This window comes from Aptenodytes patagonicus, chromosome 2 (genome assembly GCF_965638725.1).
Source record: "Aptenodytes patagonicus chromosome 2, bAptPat1.pri.cur, whole genome shotgun sequence".
NCBI classification, from domain to species: domain Eukaryota; kingdom Metazoa; phylum Chordata; class Aves; order Sphenisciformes; family Spheniscidae; genus Aptenodytes; species Aptenodytes patagonicus.
In genome coordinates this window covers 164884554-164903955 of record NC_134950.1, presented here as the reverse complement: position 1 = coordinate 164903955, position 19402 = coordinate 164884554, and the positions used below count along the sequence as shown (strand labels likewise).

The window sequence follows — 19402 nt, the reverse complement described above, 5'->3', positions numbered from 1 at the left end:
TTGTTCCAAATATTTTTCTAGTTATGTGGTAGAAAAATAAGTATTTGAGCTCTTACTAGTGTCTGACAGTTACTGACAAAAGCCTACATTAGTGATAACAACATCTGGTCCATTACCAACCTAGATAATTTCATTAAACAGAAAGGTTAAATAATCTAACCTTCAAGTCACAAAATTGTCCTAGATTTCTTCAGGATATAAAAGGAAAGAGCCTTTAGGATTCTGAAAGCTTATTTTGATAACTGTTTCCACATAAATATGATTTTTATTAGTTTATGAAAAAGTGCTGGACAAATACTTTAAGAACAACTTCAAGGTCACAGTGAGCAAAAGCTACATATGTTTTAGTATTAAAACATAAATTTACTTTTAACAGTTAAGAACATCATTTAGCCAAAGGTTAGATAGCGCTTTTTACCCCACAGGAGCTTATACAAACTTCACAAGACACAGCCATGACATTTGCTAACATACCATTCTTGGGATTGCAGATTGCTGCTTGATATGGAGCGGGAAATCCCTGTCTTATACTTACCTTTTACTTTCCTCTTGGAGGGTTAATTGCTCTGTGCTACAAAATAAGCTAATCCTTCTCATCTTTATATAGGCTAGGCAAAGTCAAAACAAATTAAATAATAAATTTGTTTGAAGGCCAGTCAAAAATCTGGCCTTAAGTAAGCTTATAGAGCTAAGCTTCAGAGACTGCTATAAGCTAGGTAAGAGCCATTTCCCTTAACATTTCAAATGGAGTTCAGGATGGGGGGGTAAATGCATTGGTCTCTAAAGAAAACATCAAAAGGTCAAATGTAACAGTAACAAGGAAAACAGTGAAATCACAGTAGTAGATGATGTTAGTACTACTAGAGAAAAGTAATCCGACTGATAGAATGTGACCAAAGTGCTATATTTTGTTGACATTTGAATTTAATACAGGAATTACTGTAATTCCTGTTTTCCTTCAAAGCATTAATATCAGTTTCAAAGGAAAAGATGAGAATGCTGTGTCACTGTATGTACCTGATACAAGTTAAAACCAACAAACAGAAAGTAAAGGCAGATCTGGGTGTCACCTTATTTCCCCAGATCATTGCCACATTAAATGCATTAACACTTGTAGAGTACTCAAATACTGTGCCGAAGACACAAGCTGGTAACCAGTAAATCTGCATTCAGCTCAGTGTTTCCCTGAAGTCTCTTATAAAGATAATCTGAATCCATTTATTGAATAATTAGAATAAAGAAGAACAATCAATGAATGCTCATTCACAGAGTAGCCATTCAGGGGACAACCCTCCTAACCTCCTCAAAGGGGCTGTGAAGCATTTGTTCTCCTATTGTTTGCATCCTGGGAGATGTGCAAGAGATTAGAAAGACAGTTTATCCACTGTGAGCTGCACACTGTTGCAACTTGCCCGGTTACCCCACCATCCACAGAGTCAAATTTCCAAACTTCACAGGATAGCTCATAACATCTAATTGTCTCCTGACTCCCTTCCTGGTCAGATCAGACTTTAATGTTTCTTTAATATGCGTCAAGCAAAGATAGCATCTTCTCTGGGAAAAGCAAAAGGCTGAAGCTTGTCACGAACAAGGAGTATTCATGGGTCACAGGCAGGGGAAAGCCACAGCACTGAAGTGGAGTTCAATATGATTCTATAAATGTTTATGAGGAGCAACTACTTACGGGCTACATCTGTATTAGTAAACTAAAAGGGTGAAAGAACAGTCCACTGTCAGTCTAAATCAAGAGAACTGTGCAAGCTAGCACTCTCCCAGACAATATCTGCCGCTTCTCAGGGTTCAGTAGGCTAGGGACCATTTCAGGTAGGCAGACTAGATGTACTCTGTTTTGGGGGAAATATAAGCTAAGCTATACTAAGGTCAAACTGAGCTGTGCCAGTTGGCCTCAGGCAGGTAAACAGACCTTGGCTCAGCACATTTTATTTATTTAGTATAGATGTTGCTCGAGTCTGTGCCAAGTGACACATTCTCCAGCTGAAGCACAGCACAGTTCTCCCTTACCATATGCTCCGATGCCTAACGGAGGTGCATGAGATATACCACTGCTTTCACAACAGCCAAGTGTAGGTGCCAGTTGCACAGGTGTATTCTTGACATGCAAGACCAGACTGGTGTGCTAGCACTAGAAGCAGCAAGATGTTTGGTAGCTGCTGGAATCAAGAGACCCCATGCCTTCTGACTGACAAATAAGCAGGACTGAAGAGACTGTCAGCCCGTTCCTGCTCTTTATTAGCTACTATTTCTGCTACTTAAGGCCTTCTTTCTGTTTCCAATGTAATGGCACCTTACCATCTCCTCTCTTACTCAGGGTTAAAACAAGATTCCTTACAAATCTTTACACTAAATCCCTCAAAGACATTGAGAGTAAATATTTACTTTTATGAATAGATGTTGCTTCAGAGGTATGACTTGCGCCACATTATATACGTTAACATCTCCAGTTTTCCCACAGCTAACAACAGTTTTAGAATACTTTCCACAGTAGCTCATGAATAATTTTCCAGGGTAGAAACACGTGATGTGCGCTGTGATTGCTGACCAGTAGAGGGAGATGGGATACTGTAGTCAAATAAAAATCCAACGCAAATAAAAATCCAGCAGCAGAATCTTTCAAAGGATGCCATTAGAACACAACGCAGCCCCATTTTTCCTTCTTCTTCCATTGATTGCTACTAGCTTATACTAAGAGAGGCAAAAAGTGAGCTCTTACATATTCTGGTTTAGCTCTAGCATTATTAAAAACCTGAATTCAAATCTTTGGAGAACTTTTTCAAGGCACCAAGCTTTTTTGTTTGATTGTTTTTTAAATTAGGAGTAACATTGATTTGGGTAGGGGTGAAACAGATCCAGGAAAGACAAATATCTGCAAAATCCTCTCAGTTTGAGAGGATTCATGGACACTGAATGTTTCAAAGCTGCGTACTACATTTTCAAAATAAGAACCGATACAAAGTCCTGAGGTACTGGAAAATAAGTAACATATATATTAAAAATTAAAACACAAAGAACATTTTTGTTTGTCTACCCTTACTAGGTACATTCTCCACCATGTACTTATTTAGCTGTTTAAAAAAAAGCTATTCTATTTTCATATTCCAGGCACATGTATGTGCACCAGCCACACTGATCAAGCTGAAGAAATATAACGTGTTTTGAAGATACTGAAGGTGGAACATTAATACAAGGTGCTAGGTAAAGAACTACAAAGCGAAATACTGAAGAGAAGTATTTAGAAGACCTCCTAGCAGTATAGCCCAGGATGAGCATTCAGATCAACCTGTTTAATATTTTCTTAAATAACCCTGTAATTTACCAGTTTTGCAAAACCTGCGAAGTTGGAAGACAGTGCCAATGCTGGAAGAGGACTACTGCTTTACAATAATATTATGACTTTATAAATTAAGAGTAATGCAACTGGGATTAAATGTAATGGTGCAAAGTCCAAAAAATGTAATTTGGAGAAAATAAAAAACGTTCCTCACCAGTAACTGAGGTTCAAGACATGGTTCACATTTGTCATATACTAGGGTCTGAATGAATAACTACAGACTCCCCTTCTACCACCACTGCTTCCAAATACCTGGAGAAGCAGACTGAGAATATGACCCCATGATCATAGACCAAGGCATGCCTTGTTCTTCTCCAGTTGTAATCCATGACCATCATTAGAGATCCCAAATAAGACAGGGATTTTGGTGGAGTGTTGGTGAAAGTTTTTCCATTACCATGAAGTTCCCTGTTTTCCTTTATGGTGAAAATTCACAAGGTTCATTCACTCACACTCTGCTTCTCCACGTTATTACCTCACACTGGCTCACCAACTGGAAATGAAACTAACTTCTTTACATTAATAGCATTATCTCAACACAGCTCCAGCAATGAAAACTGGTATCTGGCATGATTTTATGTAACTCATCAAGAGATCTGGGGAATCCAAAAGGAATGGGTGACCTGCCCCAAGGGCCCCAAGATTAACTGGTTCACCAGAATAAAGAGAATTCATCTTTCCAATTGCAACAGTGACCAAGCTCAAGCCTTTGTCCCAGGTGACCACTGACAGCTGAGAACTGAACAGGTTGTGGGTCATGCCAACAAGCTGCAGGTACCAACTCCCAACAGATTATCTCATAGTGTGAGAATAAATATCCCCAGGAATCAAAAGGAAGCCAATAGTCTTTGAGAAGAGCTGAGAGAGTGACAGTAAACACTACCATCCCAAATTTGACCTTTCAGGTCAAAGGAGTCTGAGTTCTTTAGTCCAGAGTTGACAGTCATTCTCTCTTTTGGGCAGAAGAAACGAAAAAGTGCAGAACTTTTTCCCTCTGAGACAGTGAAAAAGTAAACACAATCAACCTCCCAAAGAAGCAAGCTTCTGAGAGACAGAGAAAGAAATCTCTGAAAAGGAATGTGGCAAAAAGTACTCATTAGCATTATATCTAAACATAACAGATACTCTTCCTTAGAGCTTACAGTGCTTGCACAGAGTCCATGTGACTGGTGAAATGCAAGAGCAGATGCAGTTGAAAGACTGTATCAAAACAGTCAAGAAGGGGAATATATAAAGAAAATCAACAACATGAACATTTAAACTCTGTAGGACTGATGTTTGTGTGCTTGAAAGCTCTTCCTCTAAGACTACAGGCTACCTTTCTCCATCTCTAATCACAGAGCAGGTGTCTTCTCACTACAAAATCCAGTAAAGCACATGGAAGAATCCTGGGGAAACAAAAGTGACTGTTCCATTGATACCAAGGTGCTTAAGGATAAAAAGTTTCCAGTAGAAGTCTGGCTTTCTGGGTAAAGGAGGAAATAATCTGACATAAGACACTGGTGACCAACTGTTACATTCAGCATTGCCTTCTTGGCTACCAGATCAGTTAGCAGCAGGAGGTCCTTTGGCACATGGGCAGAATCTTAACTACAGCCCTGCTCAAGTTTTAACATAATACTAGTACTGGATAAGATACTTACCTTTAAGGACTCAGCCAAGGTATCAGACCCAACACGTTGAAACCACAGTATGCTCAGAGTCTAAACAGAGTCAAGAGATGAAGGAAACTACCTCACTAGCAAGATGCCTGGATAATCGAAGAAGTCCAGTGCTGAAGTTACAAAGTTGTTTTTTTTGTACTGAGCAGTAACTGAAGCTCCAGTACTTTTAGCCATGCTGCAGAACTCAAGGAGGATGCTGTTGGTCATTGTACAAACAGACTAATACGTGTGCAGTGCTCTTGATCCACCCCATTACTTTGCCTTGTTGTGCAATGTAGGCTTTCCACCTTTTAGATCACAGCACTCAATCTAGCATTACATACAATTATCTGATACGCAAGATGGTTCTACAAACATTTTGGGACTAAGTATCTATTACATGGTTGCCTCTGACCGTGGAAAGCTGAAGTCTAATTGAGCAGTACATTCCAGACCAAAATTAGTTAATGGGCTTAGTTAAGCCAGAATTGGACCATCTTTAAAAGGAAAAACACACCGAAACAAACAAAAACCAAAGCAAGCCAAAAAACACCAATTGTAAAATCCAGGAAACAGAGAAAGCCACAGCTTTCTACCACACTGCAGAACAGATTAGTCTGTTTCTATAGCAGGCAGCTAATGCCTTCTTTTGGCAAACAAACTCTTCAGACAGAGCCAAGAGTCTAGCAGATGATTTACTGATTAAAAGCAAAATGAGAAACTGAAAACAAAAATTTTCTGGAGAATGTAATAATTTGCATAATTAAGCCATCCATTTTAGTCCTAAATTGTCTTACCAATATAGCCAGAACAGGCTCAAAACACCTGGATACTCTTTATCTATTGCACAGGGATCTTTACATAAAATGTCTTTTTGTAAATTCTGATAGCCATGAAGAAGCCAATATAAGTTTGGGCTCGTCTGAAAGTTCTTTAGATAGTGATTCCAACTGTAGAACAAATTATATCCTCTCTTTCTGTTCTGCTAGGAAGTCTTCCCCCAGCTCCTCCTCTAGTATAACATGAAAGATACAGTTGAAACAACATGGGTTTGTACAGTCAAAGCACAGCATTATGGGAGAACTTCTCTTCAAGAGATCAAATTTCATTTAACACTCAGGAAACACTCATTTAAAAAAATGAACTACAAGCAAAGGCAGACTGAAAGGAGAATACTCACTTGTAGCGTAGTGTCGAAAACAACAAGCTTAGAGCTTGTTGGAACAATGTCATAACACTTGTGTGACCTCATGAATCGCACATAAATGTCACTTTCCGATTCTTCAAGTGCTGTAAGTAAAAACATTATGTTGTTTTATTTAAGTAACCTTAAAAAAAAAAGTAAAAAACATGCCAAATCAACTGAACACCACTGCAGAAGGACAACCCTAAAGCAAAACTCAAATTCACACTTTCAGATCTGGACAGACAGTCATAGTTTTGCACTTTGCATTTCAGACTCATCTTTCCTTCCAAATTAAATAGAACAAAGACAAAATGCATTGTTCTTCCTTCATGAGAAAGGACTTCCGTACTGAAGAGTTATATTAAAAAAAAAAATCTTGTTTTTCTAACAGCAAACTATTGGAATATGCATCTGAACTCTAGTTACGTACAGAGGAAGCCAGTTTAAAGCTTAAGTACTGTCAGGCTTGACTAACTCAAGCTCCTTAAATAATATTTCTCCAATCTCATCTCTGTCCAGTCCACTTTTCACATAGTAATTTTGTATTTTCTAAAGAGGCAGCAGGCAAGTTATGTAATTGGTTCCATTCTCTTCAGCCTACTTCACATACAGCATCACGAATCCAACATTTTATTTATAAAAACAGGATCCACTTGGCTGGAGTGTTTTTAGTGTGGCATGTCTGTAGCAAGGACATGCAATCCAGTCCATGTGAATTTAAATTTACTTTCAATTTCTCAGAGTTTAGATGCATAAGCATACATTCTTCAGATATGCTCAGGTATGTTAACTTTTTTTTTTTCAAAAAGCAGTTTGGCCCTCCATTCTTTACAGCAGGTACCTAGAACTTGGTCAAGGTTAACTCCTCCATCAGATATGCACCCTTTAGACCCTGTAATAATGCACAGAAACTTGGTCACATGTTAAACTTTTGAAGAGTGGACAAAAAAGAAAACAAACAAAAAACCTCGAAATACCTACTGATCATTGAAGAACTTCATATTAGGAAGCTAAAAACCTCAAAATCCTTGTTTGCTAGATTTGCTCAAAATCAATCATCTAGCACTAGACAAATTATTCGTCACTTCCACAGAGTGGCTCAGCACAGGTTCTTTAGTCCAATTCTACAGAATCAAAGCTGGACCTCCCCTGCAAGTGGCTCCTCTAGGATACAGGCAGTCTCTTCTACGTACTAAGCAAGTCCTTCATCTCCAACTCTCATTATTCTTTTAAAAAAAGCCTTTTCCCCACTGAAACACAAGCAATGTGAAATAGAAGTTCCATAGGAATACAGAAGAGAGAGTCTAACTGGGAGAAAGCAGAAGGAGAAAAGAAAATAATTTGTTGGATTTATGTTCCTATAAAGGTCAGGACCAGAAGTGAAAATAGCAAGAGCTAGGAAAAATTGATAAGAGATTAGGAAACCACGTGAGCAAACTGATAGGGAAAGGACTAGGCAGACAGACTTGGACAATGCTGGTGGGAAGCAACCTTTATGAGATGATCCCAAAGGGGAACTGGTACTGACTCAGCAAGGGCATGTATAGAAGAGGTTAAAAAGCGTAGTTTGGGACAGAGAAACCTTTATATAACTCCATAACATACTAACATCTTATCATCCTCTAACTTCTGCAACAGCATAAACAGCTACTGTCTGTTTGAAGTGAATTTAATGACCCTGAGATACAGTGAGTTGTTGGGGGTTTTTTTGTTGGGTTTTTTGGGGGGTTTTTTGTTTGTTTTTTGTTGTTGGGGTTTTTTTAAGTACACAAACTAGAAGCTGGGAGAGGACAAGACACTAAGCATTGAAAACAATATTATGAGAACGTTTAGATGACATACCAAGAACTCTGGTCTTTAGGAAGTTAAGGTTGCTTCTACAACCATAAGTGCAGTCCCTCTGTGCAGTATCAGTCCTTATCGACTTTAGTCTCAACTTTTTCCACAGGACAGTACACAATGAGAACTGCACTTGAAATGGTAAGTCAAATCACCAGTAAATAAGACTACTTGATCATGGCTACTAACATGATCAGTAACCGTTAGAGAACGTATTTCATGAGTAAAATGTCTCTTCATAAGAGACATTAAGTATGTCTCTCTGACACTGCACTGTCATGTCTTTCCCCAGCACTACAAAAACTACAAGTCAGCCTACAGAACAGGACGAAACTAGTTTCTTCCAATTTTAGTCCCCTGCCTCTTTCATGAGATACATTCCAATTGCTGCAGCAAGCAAGATAGTGGTCCAACAGTTCTGCATCACCTGCAGACCAAGTCTATTTCCCACGCTGACTGAAACAGAGGTTCTCCAAAACCTTCACCAAGTACCCAGAAACTACTACAAGTGTATACATCCAGGGAAGTTACTATTGTAATTCTGAATCTGTACTTCCTATTGAGTCTGTAGCCTTAACAACGTGACTTTATGTACAATTAAGTATACTACAGGTAGAAACAAGCATAGGAACACCTCAAATAGTTGATAAACTACAAAACAACCAACTATTTTTAGCTGAAAAAAATTTACACTCTTAGAGCACATAATTGCTCACTACAGTCTTGCCAACCTACCAATAATTATGCAAATTTAATGTATCACAATAGCAAGCACAGTAACAGTGAAGCAGGACATGTTGCCAGATTTAATCAGGTAAGGCTGTTAATGGCAGCCACAATTAAGAACTCTGTATTGACCAGCACAGTGAAGGTATGCCTATAAACCCTCCTCTCACTTACCATACACTCCCACTCTCCAAACACAATTTCAAGTGGACCTCAACAATCCTCACCAACTTAGGATGCGTGGGATTGGTTAGGTGCTATCTCACCCTACGCTGCCTTCCAACTCAGAGGAGGCACCACAAAGCAACTGCTTCCCAAACTGACACTGGAAAGTTAAAATTAAAAATATTCAGAAGCATGAGATAGCTATCTGTGAGCACTGTTTAACACCCATATAAATAGCTAGGAAACTCTAGCAGGATCTGAACAAGGATCCAATTGTCCAGCTAGAACTGAGGTTTATTTCTACAGAAGATCCTTATACTATAAATAAGTATAATGCACCAATTTATTAGTTACTAACTAAACATGCAAAACATAAGCAGCACTGATTTAACTCATATGTCCTACATGACTTCATCAAGTGTCTGTTGCAAAGGATATTTAAGACCTTCTAACATCTTCAACTACTTGGGATTACTAAACAGGTGCCAAAGCCTAATTCTTTGTACAGGTATTGTATGTGCATTATGTATATACAGCTGCTCAAAGAAGAAAAGATCTCTCAAGCTGAAAGCTTAGCACATCCCAGGGGTGCAACTCACATCCGCCTTTCCTGCAGAGCACAAGTGGACAGGGCATAGTCTTCTTTACAGTTCCTCTCACCTTCCAGAGGACAAACTTACTGCTTTTGGTTGTATCCAACCACCACTGTGCCGCAAATACAAGTAATCAAATATAAACACCCTAATCTCCATTAGGATATTTCTACTTTATTACCTATTTATTTTCTAGTTCCAGTCTTACTTGTTTTCTGATAAATGTTTGTCCTTTCTGGCTACTATTAAGCTTCTGCAGTCTTACCCAGCACCTGCAAAGCAGTACTCCCTTCAGATGGACAAGAACAGATGCCTTTCAGCTTGACTTAAAAATCTCACTCAGTCTCTGCATGTCATCTCTGATCCGCATAGGAGATCATCCACCCAACATGCAGGAGCTATGAATATATACTGGCCATTCTTTCACCATAAAGTCAGTAACATATTCAGATGTTGATATGACAATGGTGTACTACATGAACAAGAGGTAACACAAAATCTCTGCTCCTGCTTGAGGAAGTGAGGTATCCAAAATTAGATTTGCATAAAGCAGCCTCATTTACAGAAACCCCAGTTACACTAATTTAATGCTTAAGATGTCCTAAGTTGTGTCACACTGAAGGGCCACAGAGGAGAAGGACTACATGCTACAGCCCAACTGCTTAGATCAGGGACCTCCTAAGCGAGTCCTCCTTATCGGAAGCTGAACTGGAGTCACAACTGTGCTAAGCACTGCCTGTCCTTGACATTCCTGTCAATTGTATTCCTTCTCCCTTGGTCAGATGCCCGATGTATGCCTTTCTGATATTGCTTCTGCAACAACTCTTGCAAGGAGTGGGAAGATGGAAAGGCACTAGATGATTACAATTGCCCTGGCAAGGCAGCTGCAGATAAGTCTTACGGAGCACATTTGCTGGACCTTAGCTTAAGTCTAGACCAAGACTTAGGACACTGCCTCCAGCCAAACCTCAGCTTTCTACAGCTCATGATCTGGAAGTTAGTTGGCTCACAGACAGAGCAGATTCCCAGCAGGAGGCATCTTAATCTAGAGCAGGATCAGGGGAGGAGAAGAGTCCACTAATAAGTAGTTGAATGTGCATTTCCATGTGGCTGTTCTCTCATGAAAGCTTATTTCTTGAAGATTCATCTGAAAGTTATTTTGCAAGCGGACATTCTCCATGTGCACCCCCTCTCCCCAAGTCATAGGTGAAGGCAAAAAAAAAAAATCCCCAGTGCTGTTTTCTGCAATTTTTAATAGAGCACAAACAGAAGTCACCTGAAAGGTTACAAGATTTTTTGACAGTTTAACACCTGAAGTTGAGAGCCTTGTCATACAGCCTTTTACAGAGTAAATTCTCTCTGTGCATCAGCATTTTATTTATTCCTACTGGTAGAGATCCTGTAAAGAGTGGTATATTTGCCACTAAACTGCCCAATCTTATTCACTTAAGACCAAATGATTTTTACTCCCTTCCTTTCTCCCACCCTTCACTGTAACACGAGACATGCTTTAACTTTTTATTTCAGGCAGTAAATATTATTTACAAAAACATCACCGCTTTTTTTTTTTAAAAAAAAACAGATTATTCAGCAATACTGACTCAGAGATTGCAATGGGACTTGGTACTAAGTATAATTGTCTATTTAGAGAGCTCTAAGGTAGAGCTATCATCTGAATACTCCTCATAAAATGAAAGGGAAACTTCTGCAGCATTACTGAAGCCGTTTCCTCAAAGACCTACTGAACAGATACCTTCAGTTCCACTCATACCTTTGCCACCATGCAGGGCATTTTTCTACTGTAGCTTTCCCCTCAGAATTTCAAGGCCTTCAAAAGAAGAAAAAGAGAGAAAAAAGGAAGCGCCTGCAGATGGAGAACAGGAACATGAAGTAAAACATATGGTCAACACATATTGAAAAGCTTCCAAATACTGCAACATAAAAACCTATAGAAAGTTCCTCAGAAGTGTTTACTGCAAACCACAGGCTGTATTTCTGTGCTATATGCATACTGAGCTGGCCCAACAATGAGATCCTGGACCATACGTGCTTCCTAATTTCAACAATACAAAATCATGACCTTTCCCATTATATTTTCTATTATAGCTGTATTATGCTCCTTGTATTTCTGCACTGGTATCCAGTCACATTTCAAGTTTAGTCTGTGGCTCCAGGAACATTTGAAAGGAAGACATGGTTTTCCACAGAGACTGTTTTCTCTCATCTGCTTTAAAGAGTAAATTCCACTACAGACCACAATCATGCCACTGCAGGTCTCTATAGCACCCCTGCTCCTCATGGTTAGATTGAGAGCTGGTAGCTCTAGCAATTCTCAAACATCTGAAGAACGCAAAGAACCCTTCTCACAGACCTAAACAACTGTTTGTATAACTGACATTTCTAAGTTTACTATGAAATTAACTACCAAATTTTAAAAGCCCTTTAAAAAGCAGAGAAAAAACAGCCAGTAGCAGCTGAGGGCTTTTTTGTTGTTGGTTTTTTTTTTTTTAACATACTGTCTAGCTAGGTGAACAACTTAGAGGAAGACAGAAACCACCTATGTACACAATAATTCCACCATCCCCCCTGATTTTTAATCAGAATCAGCCTGGGAAACTATGCAACTTTAAAAGCTTGGAGTTTTCTCACAGCGGCAGGAGCTAAGCACTCCCAGCACTCAACACTACACTCTTCAGCTTGACTACTATTAGCATAACTATCTCCCCTCAGCCAGTTCAGATGGTGGATAATGGGAAACGGGGAAGGGAGTAGAAACGTACTTTTGTGATATTCTCACGTGTACTAAATAACCTAGTTACTAGAGAAAACATTTTCTTTTCAGTTACTGCACACATACATATCTGTACTTTAGGTTACTCCAACTCACACTCCTGTTTTAAAAAAGCCAAGTAATATGTTGAATATGACACTTCAGATGCTAGAGTTAAAGTGTTAGTTAGAGACAAAAGATATTTTTCATCCCAGTGTTTACTACAGAACTGATCCAACAGCAATACATTAGGTGAAATTTATTGGTATAATTATGCTGATAAACTTTACTAAAAGAAGCATTATAGCAACAAAAGCACTCTACACTATTCTCTCATATCACTTAATCAAGTAAAATAATTCTTTTGTTAACGTAGAAATAAAACCCCAACTTAGACAAACACATATCATCACAGTGAAAAGAGGAATTGGAGAGTTGTTCATGTACATCTGGCTTAAGCTGCAATTTAAAAGATAAATTTTTCACATCCCTAGCCAACACTCCTTTGTCAGCAAATACAGAATAACTCTACCTTTTCAAAGGCCAGGTCTAAAGATGTGGCTCCACAGCAGCATAAACAGTAGCACAGCATAGTAGCAGCAGCTGCTGATCCCTTTCCACTGGCTGTGTGGTTCCATTCCCTCCCTCACACTGCTTCTGGATTTATACAAAACTGTTCCACAAGTTGGCTGGAAAAGCTGAATTTGTCACAAGTTATCGGCTTCCTGATAGTGCCAGTTTTAGGTCTATTCAGCTCCCATATCTAGCCATATGGCAAGCAGATTATTCCTGCCCTTTCCTTACACTAGAAGCTATGCAGTACAAGGACACCATCCTTGCTGTGGCAGCTAGCCATTAGATCAGCTTAGCTATGTCAAATGGTGCCAGAAGACACCAGGGTGACTAATCAAATAAGCCAACGCAAGTTACCCTCTCTCCCTACTGTTATAGATAACCCTTGGCAGAGTATACAATAGGTAAAAAGATGTCATTAACCTTGTAAATTGTTCTTCTGCCTGCATTTTTATCTGAAAGTTGTCACCAAAACTGGCTATAAAGTTTCTGTTCGCCCCCAGTCTGAACTTACTGAATGAGTTCCTTAGTATCCTTGATAACCTCTCCCACAACTTTCACAATGCAGGAGATGGTAGTAGTTCTAGTGTAAGTCATTAACACAACACCTCTAATAGATCTGAAAAACCATCTAGAATGGATATAGTTAATCCACTCCAAGAGCAACAGTGACACCACATAGTAAGAACCACAAACTATTCCTCAGCTGTCTCTACAAGCTCACCGACAGCCCCCGAAACATGACTTTTAAGGGAAATGGAGGCATCTGAATGAAGAAGTGTGGTTTCAAGAACAACGTTCCAGGAATCAATTGTTCAGGTATGATTTTATCAGCATTCCTCAGCTAAAGGACAGACAGGAACAGATTCCAAAAAGGAATCCAGTACTACGCCGTGTGCAGTATGTTGCTGTGATCATGAGCAACAGCTTTACTTCAACCTACCTTCTATAAGAGAAATATGACTAATTTGTTAGATAGGTTTGAATGATACACAGACAAATTAAAATTTACATGGTATATCCTGTGAAAAGCATGGGAACTGATGGACTGGGAGAGAAGAACAAGAAACTGCAATTTTGTCACAGAATAATGCAGTAAGAGGGCATGACTTTTCAGTCTGCTGAGCTTGCTAAAGAGCCAAGAACACTGAAAACAGTGGACAAGAAACAAGACACCAGAAGCTGAATCAATGTCAGACTTGGTAGGAGAAGAATACTAACATAGTTTAAGAAGGGCAAGTACAGAAAAAAGAAGTGATGTTGTACTATATCATTTGATTTCTGTTTATTCAAGACGAAACTTCTCTCAGGGGAAAAAAAAAAAAAAACCACCACCAAAATAACCACCCATGTAATCAGTCACAGGATAAGACTGAGTGGTAAAAAAAGATGGAAAAAGTGGGAAGAGATGGTTACAAGGATGCCTACTCTAAGTGGCAGGAGATAAATCATCATTAAGTTTTTAGAACATGCTCGGCACAACTTTGCTGCAGAGATGGCAACTACAGCTAGCAAAGGACTACTTCCAATTTTAGAGGGGAAAAAAAACAAACAGATTTAAAGTCTAATACATAGGAAGTAATATGATGACAGTGATAGGAATTGACTATTCCATCATAAGCTGAAAGGATTTCAAATGCAAGGAACTAAAAAGAGAGGATGTAGTGACAGAGACAAGGTTGGTTGGTTGTTTTTTTTTTTTCTTTCTGAAAGCTGCAGAGAGCTTTAAAATATCCTGGCAGACCACACACTAAAGTTACATGGTAGCATTATTCACGCAGCCACAGGCTATATGATATGGATGTTGCGGATTGAACATTTCCCACCCCAATCTAAAGGAATGCATGAGCTGGCAGCTAAAGAAAGATCACAGTTAAGTTTACAGATGTAATATACTCTGATACAAAGAAGTGATAGGAAGTGTATCTAGAGATCAGTATCAGAACCTTCTTCAGTGATCCAAGATGAATCCAATTACATATTACAGCATGAATATATGACGTGACAGGAAGAATAGGATTTTTAAAAAGAAGCATGAGCACACAGGGACAACATTAGAGTAAGTAAGCTCCACCCTGCTAACTGTATCTCATCCTACAAATAGGAAGAGGGTCTAGAGGTATACAAAATAAAAAGGGAAAATAGGTACACTGACAAATGTAAATAAAAACGAATAGAGAAGTGCATACTGTCTTGTTGGTTGAGTCTTCAGAAAAAGGTTAATCATTTCTAATAACAGTGACAAGCTAAAAGAAACTGTAACACATGTTAAAACATTCCAGTTCAAGAATTATATTTGTAATTGCTTAAGACACTTTTGAACATAACATTCAGGATTTGCTTGCATCTACACCTTTTTTTTTTTGCACACCTTTTAGTATGCCTTTTGAATTCTAGAGTTTGTGCAACTGTTCAGTCACTTTAGATCATTAAGGTAATTGAGATGTTTTCTCTCTTTGTCACAAGGAGCTGCTTGATGCAGAGACAGCAGGTTATTACGTATGTAAACAGGAGCCACCCTAGTTAAAAACAACCATTCCTGAACTCTGCAAGTTCATGAAGGAGAAGATACAGTACCAGTCAAAAGGAGAGCCAAACAAATTCAAAACAAGTCAGAATTCTTAGGTACGTATCGAAGCAAGTTATTAAACCTGGTGTATTTGTAAGCACCTACAAAAGAAGCTCATCAAAAGCAAAGAAGAAAGCCAATATGGTTGTGTCAAGAACAGTTCAGTCTAATCAGTTTTTACTCAGGATAGAATGATCAAGTGGATGAAAAAAAGAGGGCAGACACAAAATAATTTAAAAAAAAAAAATCACAGTACACTTGAGACACTGATTTCAAAGCAAGCTTCGATACTACCACATGTGGAAAAGATAAGGCAGAATCACCACAAGGTAGCTGCCTAACAAGTAATCCCAGCTGCAGCAAAACTAGTAGGATTTTTTTTTTTCAGTGGGTTTGCAAGACCAGATGACAACTATGTGTTTTCAAGAAGATATGAACTCCAGTTCAAACTCTTCTCAAAGTTGGAACATTTGCAAGGTCCACCTTATGCAAATCAGCTAGTGCAGAATAGCATGCAAGTTCATACTACATGTCTAATTTTCTACAAGTCACTCTGGAAGAGCTTTTACCAGTAGCTTGGCATTTCACAGGGAAAACATTGCAAGAGAGTCTCAGAAGATCGGGGCTTCATTTTATTCAGCATTTTCCTTAGTTATCTTCAAAACAGGAACAAAACATGCTTCAAAGAGTTTGCAGTAAAAGTTAGAAATGGTTGGAAGACTTTAAACCTCATAATATCTTCAAACCAAATTCATAAGTAGTTTGGAGTTAATACAATCTTTCAGAGAATACCAGAATCTGAAAGGAACACTCAATTGGCTAAGTGCAAATTAGAGGAGTGACTAAATATCACTACTACTGAGAAAGAGCTACCCTCTTATTAATTTGATTTGCTATAGCATAAGTAGGGAAGAAACAGCACAGTTTGCTCAAAAGAAATAACAAGCAAACAAAAAAACCACCCCAGCTGTTAGAGAGCTATTAACGCATTCCAGAAGCTGGTTAGCGGAACAAAGCAACGTCAGGACATTGTACAGTCTCCTTCCTTAAAGGTCCTAAACATAGAATGAGACAAGTGTCCGCAATGGCATAAGCACATCCTGCTTTAGTGAAGAACAAAAAAGATTATTAGCTCCTGAGAATACTTCAAAAGACCCACTTTTCCGGTTTTGAGGCTTAAATATCTCCACTTCTTCAAACTTCAGTAGTAGCTAAGACTTCTAAGAGAAAACTAATACAAATAGCTGCCTGAAAAATTAAAGATTCAGATTGTGTTTCAATCTTTCTTGTATTCATAGCAAACTTCAAACTCCTGCACTGAATTTTGTTTCTCATTTTTGGAGTTAGTAAGTCCTGGTAAATAGGCTGAGAAGTTAATACTTCTTTACTGTAGCTCTCCACTGGCAGTGTGGATAAGCAAATGATTAAGTGAGATTTGAGGCAGACAAGAAAGTGATGAGCAGCTTAAGAAACTTCACATTCCAGAGCTAATCATAGTAACTGAAGTTTCTTGTCCAGGCAGGCAGAGAAACTTATTTGTTTACAAGCAAGAGCTGCCTTGTTTAGGAACTAACTGGTAAACAGTATCATAAGTCGGACTGAATACTTTTGAAACAGCCCACTATCACTTAAATCAACTTTTGGTCAAAGTTAAAGATTGGTACTTTGATGAAAGCTACATCACTGTGGTTTTGTGAATAGAGGTAGCAACTTCAGCCTGCAACCTAATAATGCTTCTAAGATTTTTCACCACAATAAAGAATAAGTGGACCTGAAGAATTTTCTAAAACATGTTCAAGATCTTCTCTTGACAAGAAACACTATGATTTTTCCCTAGGCATCCCAAACAAAGATTAATTTAAGATGTCGCCTGTCTGGAATGCAGGCATGCTCTTCAAGATTGCGAGATGCAGGCCACAAAACACAAGAAACTAAAAATGGTATTAAGCCTCTGAATATTAGTATCAGCAACCATACGCTGGAGAGTTGAATTCAAGGAAGGTTTAAGGTATGCAATTAATGAAAGAATAAACCAGCCTGCATCCTTAGTATCTATACTGGAAGACTGGTAAACAATTTGAACTTTTGCTATTTCTTTAAAGCAAGCATAAGTCCTATTACATACACAGTTTGCACACACTTTAGAAAAGAGATAGCCATTTAAGTCTTTTTGGAATTAGTTGAAGATCAAACCTAAACAAGCAGGCTTAACCAAAGCATTATTCACAAGACAAGCATTTTCAAAATGAGTACACAGCATCTTCACAAGCCACAGTCGTATCCTTACTGAACAGGGCAAGTACCTAATCTTTAGATCTTCCACTGAAGACTAATAATCTAAACGCAAAGCATCATTTATATAATGCTTTAAGGAATAAATAAATTTTTAGGTTTAACTCTTAAGGACTTTGGACTATGTTTGCTGGAGAAACAGTTTTGTCAGGTCTAACAAACTGTTGGTCTCAAATCCTGAATGACTACTTAAAATATCTTAACTTGAAGCTTTTAGTAATTCAATGCTCACATTTTCATTTCTCTCTAGTCACCCCTTACACATTTCTTTTCCTTCCCTCCCTATGCATGCCAACATTTTCTAAATAGCTATTATTGCTATTTCTTATTAGAATTTATGAATCTGTATGCACACTTTAATAGATTATGAAGTGTTTTGTTTCAGTATACCAATTAAGAGATTTACCTAATGGCAAGTGTAGCTTGAAGCTATACAGAAAAAGAATTAGCAGTTTTCTAACTAAAGTAGGCGAGTTCCAACATGCATTTAATACAGTCTGTTTGGATACAGTTTTCTGGAACCTAGTTTAGAAGTTCTATTTATCCATTCTCTATACCACAGAAAAACTGCAACTTCACCCAAAGCTGATCTTCCTCTGAACTCATATGATGTCCATACAGAGCACCACTGGGTTTCTTTGGGTTTTTTGCCTTTTTTTTTTTTTTGTTGGTGTGTTTTTGGGTTTTTGTTGTTGTTGTTTTTTGGGTTTGGGGTTTTTTTTCCTGTTAAAGGAACTAACTCAAAAATACTGTGGAGTTCAAGCAAGACTATGGCAGGAGGGATACATGCAACTGCTTGTGAGGAGCAAAGCATTCATGTTCTGCACTATGGCATTCAGTCTTCTATTAATGGCAACCACACAATCCCTTTCACAGAGTGATCCCACTCCATCCTGAAGTGATTCAAAGCATTAGAAGTCTATCCTACAAACTCACTCCTATAGTAATTATGCTGGAAGTTAGAATACTGTTTCAAAGCTTATACAGGAAGAGTTTATATCCATTTGTTCTTGTGCCAATGTTGTTCTTCAGTTAATTTTCCTCCTTGGTGTTTACCCCCTTCCCACCCCTTACAGGATGTTTTCATACGTACAGTGTTACACATCCCTTCTTGGCTTTCCTTTTACTAAATGAGCAAAGACTTTTTGTTTCCTCCTTTAATGCAAGTTCTATATTCCTGGTCTCATGAATGGCACTTTTCTACACCTATCCCAGTTTGCTCCCTTTTCCAGCACCTCAAATATCTTCTTCCTCTGTGTCTTTGCATCAGTAGAAATTCATCAAACAAACTAAGCAGCAGAAAAGAATACCACAGTGTAAGGGAATGGTAGAAAAAAAAGGAAGTTTGATTCTGTTTCTTAAAATGCCCAGTGTCAGAACTAAATACTCAGCCACAATATACTGAGAAAAGCAAAATAATATTGTCAAAAAAAGTTAACCCCCCCCCTAAAAAAAGCAAAAAAAAATTTCACATCACAAATAAAACCACTGGTCTACAGCGTATGAAAACTGCTTTTAGACAAAATGTAGGAGTGCCATTTAACTTCTGCCACAGTCAAAATTGGCAAATTCACCAAACTGGTTCACATAAAACAGCAAAAATCCATATAAAATTCAGTAGAGGAGGAAAGAATCTAAAAACACGTCAGATTTATTCAAATAGTATTCGAAAGCTACCTTGAAGATATCCACATCAC

General features: G+C 38.3%; 1 protein-coding gene across 8 annotated transcripts in view; it reads right to left on the bottom strand.

The window, feature by feature from the left end:
• Positions 1-19402, bottom strand: part of PRKAG2 (protein kinase AMP-activated non-catalytic subunit gamma 2) — a 230471-nt gene that overhangs the window by 27454 nt on the left and 183615 nt on the right. For all 8 annotated transcript variants that reach the window (XM_076331958.1, XM_076331960.1, XM_076331964.1 and 5 more), the window contains one exon: positions 6173-6282. In XM_076331958.1, coding sequence (XP_076188073.1) covers positions 6173-6282 — 110 coding nt within the window. The remainder of the gene's footprint in view (positions 1-6172; positions 6283-19402) is intronic.